At 34.2% G+C, this 2,374-nt stretch overlaps 1 protein-coding gene across 1 annotated transcript in view; it reads right to left on the reverse strand.

The window, feature by feature from the left end:
• The window catches only part of LOC107640286 (TBC1 domain family member 15), a gene marked incomplete in the record, with an annotated part of 5,819 nt that extends 4,225 nt beyond the window's left edge, over window positions 1-1,594 (reverse strand). Inside the window, 6 exon segments of the mRNA XM_021112459.1 lie at window positions 129-183; window positions 270-354; window positions 553-660; window positions 754-805; window positions 891-1,067; window positions 1,254-1,594. Coding sequence (XP_020968118.1) covers window positions 129-183; window positions 270-354; window positions 553-660; window positions 754-805; window positions 891-1,067; window positions 1,254-1,316 — 540 coding nt within the window.

Here is a 2,374-nt window from a genome sequence, read left to right on the forward strand (position 1 = left end):
GATGAAAACTTTTCTCTTTATTTTTTGAGATATTCCTCCATATAGATAAAAGTTATAGATATCATGCACCAATAATCCAGTTGCCAACCCCATATAAACATTAAAAAAAAAAATCAAATAGCACATACCTGCAGTGTATGATGAGAATCATTCACAAGGAACACATTTGCATCTTCTCCGGATCTGAGAATTCATCATATAGCTAATCAGTTACCTGTAAAAGATAATGACTTTAACATAATAAATAAAAAGGAATGCTGGATGCTAACCTCAGAAGAAGAACATGTTGCTTAATTGTAGCAAGGAATTCTTTGACTCCTCCACTATAGAAGTACAGTGGAGGATAAGCAAGTCCTGCATGAAGATTTTATTCACACCAGAGAGAATTGTCAAAAACAGAAGGGTATAGAAAGCCACAAATATTTAAACCTACTCAAGATAAAAGCAAGTCTCCATTGACGAGAGAATCGTATACATTTTGTTTACATAATCAATGCTACCGAAAATGTTACCCCAGAAAAAATTCATTTAGATTCATCACAAGAGCTTCACCTGATGATAGAACAACAATGATATATTGCCATCCAAGTGCAGGCGTATGCCTCCGGATGGACCTAATGTCAGTGAAGGGCACCGCTCTTATGGTGTAAAGGCTTCTCACTAACCAATAAATGGAAAAAAACTTTAGAATATTAATACACCACACTGCACAGGATAATAAACTCATCCAGACTACACCAAATGCGAATTTACCTTTCTCAGAAAGGCTCGCCTCTGAGCTATGGCCTTTGTAAGGAACCCAAGTCTAAAGTTAAGCAAAAACGAACACATTAGCACGAACAATACATTAGACCGAACGAAATGGATAGGAGCAAACAGAAAATGATCACCATGAACAAGGAAGTGCCTTGCTTAAACAGCTTCAGCCTTCCACTAATTCTTTCTGATGCAAACTGCGTTGGATGAATTGCCACATTGTCCTTCGAAAACACAATCTCAGCATCGTCCCGCTCATGAGGCGAGCTCACCTTAGTACTGTCGCTTCGCAGCATGACGCTAGCAGAACCCTAATCAAATTATATATGTTAAAAAAACATCAACTCAGTTAAATTTGTGATTGGAATGATAAAAATTAAGAAAGCAATCCAATAGTGAAGCATTCAATTGAATGGTGCAACCCTAATTGAAATGCAATCGGATCGGAACCGGAGAAATTGTGAAGTGAAAGGAGAGGAATAGAGAAATAGTGTTACTTGTTGCTGCGAAGCGGCGTAATCGGCGTCGTCGGATAAATCGTGAAGCTCCGATTCTAACATCGGCGATATCGCAGAGAAGTGAAGATGAAAATAGAAAGCGAACTCACAGAGGAAATAGAGAGGAACCTTCGCAGCGAAGGAAAATAAGGGGAAAAAAAAAATTTGCGTGTTGCGGGAAGTGAAACGAAAATGAGAAAGCGAGATTAGCGTCACGTTCTGTTGATTATACTCCTTTGTGTTGGACGCGGGTAAGGAATTAGCTCCGTGTCAAATGTGAACCGCTTGATCATAAGAGAATCAGAGATTTAACGGTTCAGATCGCTGCCATTTTCGTCTTCGTCCTTCTCCGCTGCCCAGTAACTAACTTCCGTGATCCTCCCACAGATTAATTTTATCAAGAATAAATGACCATTTGTATCGATAAAAGATGAGAATATTGACATATGTACTCATATTAGATCGAAATTAAATTTGTATCTACGCAAGATGCTCTTCTTGTGACAAAAATATCCTACGTGACACTCCAACCCTCCAAAAGTAGGGTATTTTTGTCACACAGACGGCATCTTCCATAGGTACAAGTTTAGTTTCGATTTAATGTGACACATATGTCAGTATTTTCATCTTTTATTGATACAAATGGTCATTTATTCATTTTATCAACTTTTAAAATATTTTTAAGTATATTTTTTATTTTTTGTTATTCATAAATTTGGAAAATACTTTTGCCAACAATTTAACAATCTAAAGTGACGGTTTCGTCTAAATTATTCGTCAAATTACGATAAAATAAAAAAAAAAGTGAAATAAGGTTAATGGTTAATTTACATCAATAAATTAATTAAAAATCAAATTTATATAGACGTCTATAAATAAATAAGGCTAATTCGATTTAAACATTTATATACGTAAATTAAATTAACCTAATTTAATTTAGCAAATATTTAAATAAATTAAATTAGTTCAATTCAATTTTTTATAACAAAAAAAATTAGTCTCATAATAAATAGAACCAGTCAATTTCAATTTATAAGAAAAGAAAATAGAAGATAAATCAAATTACTCTAATTTAATGAATTTAGGGCATTTTTCACTATAAATCTCTCTAATATAAGGAT

This window comes from Arachis ipaensis, chromosome B01 (assembly GCF_000816755.2).
Source record: "Arachis ipaensis cultivar K30076 chromosome B01, Araip1.1, whole genome shotgun sequence".
Classification (NCBI taxonomy): domain Eukaryota; kingdom Viridiplantae; phylum Streptophyta; class Magnoliopsida; order Fabales; family Fabaceae; genus Arachis; species Arachis ipaensis.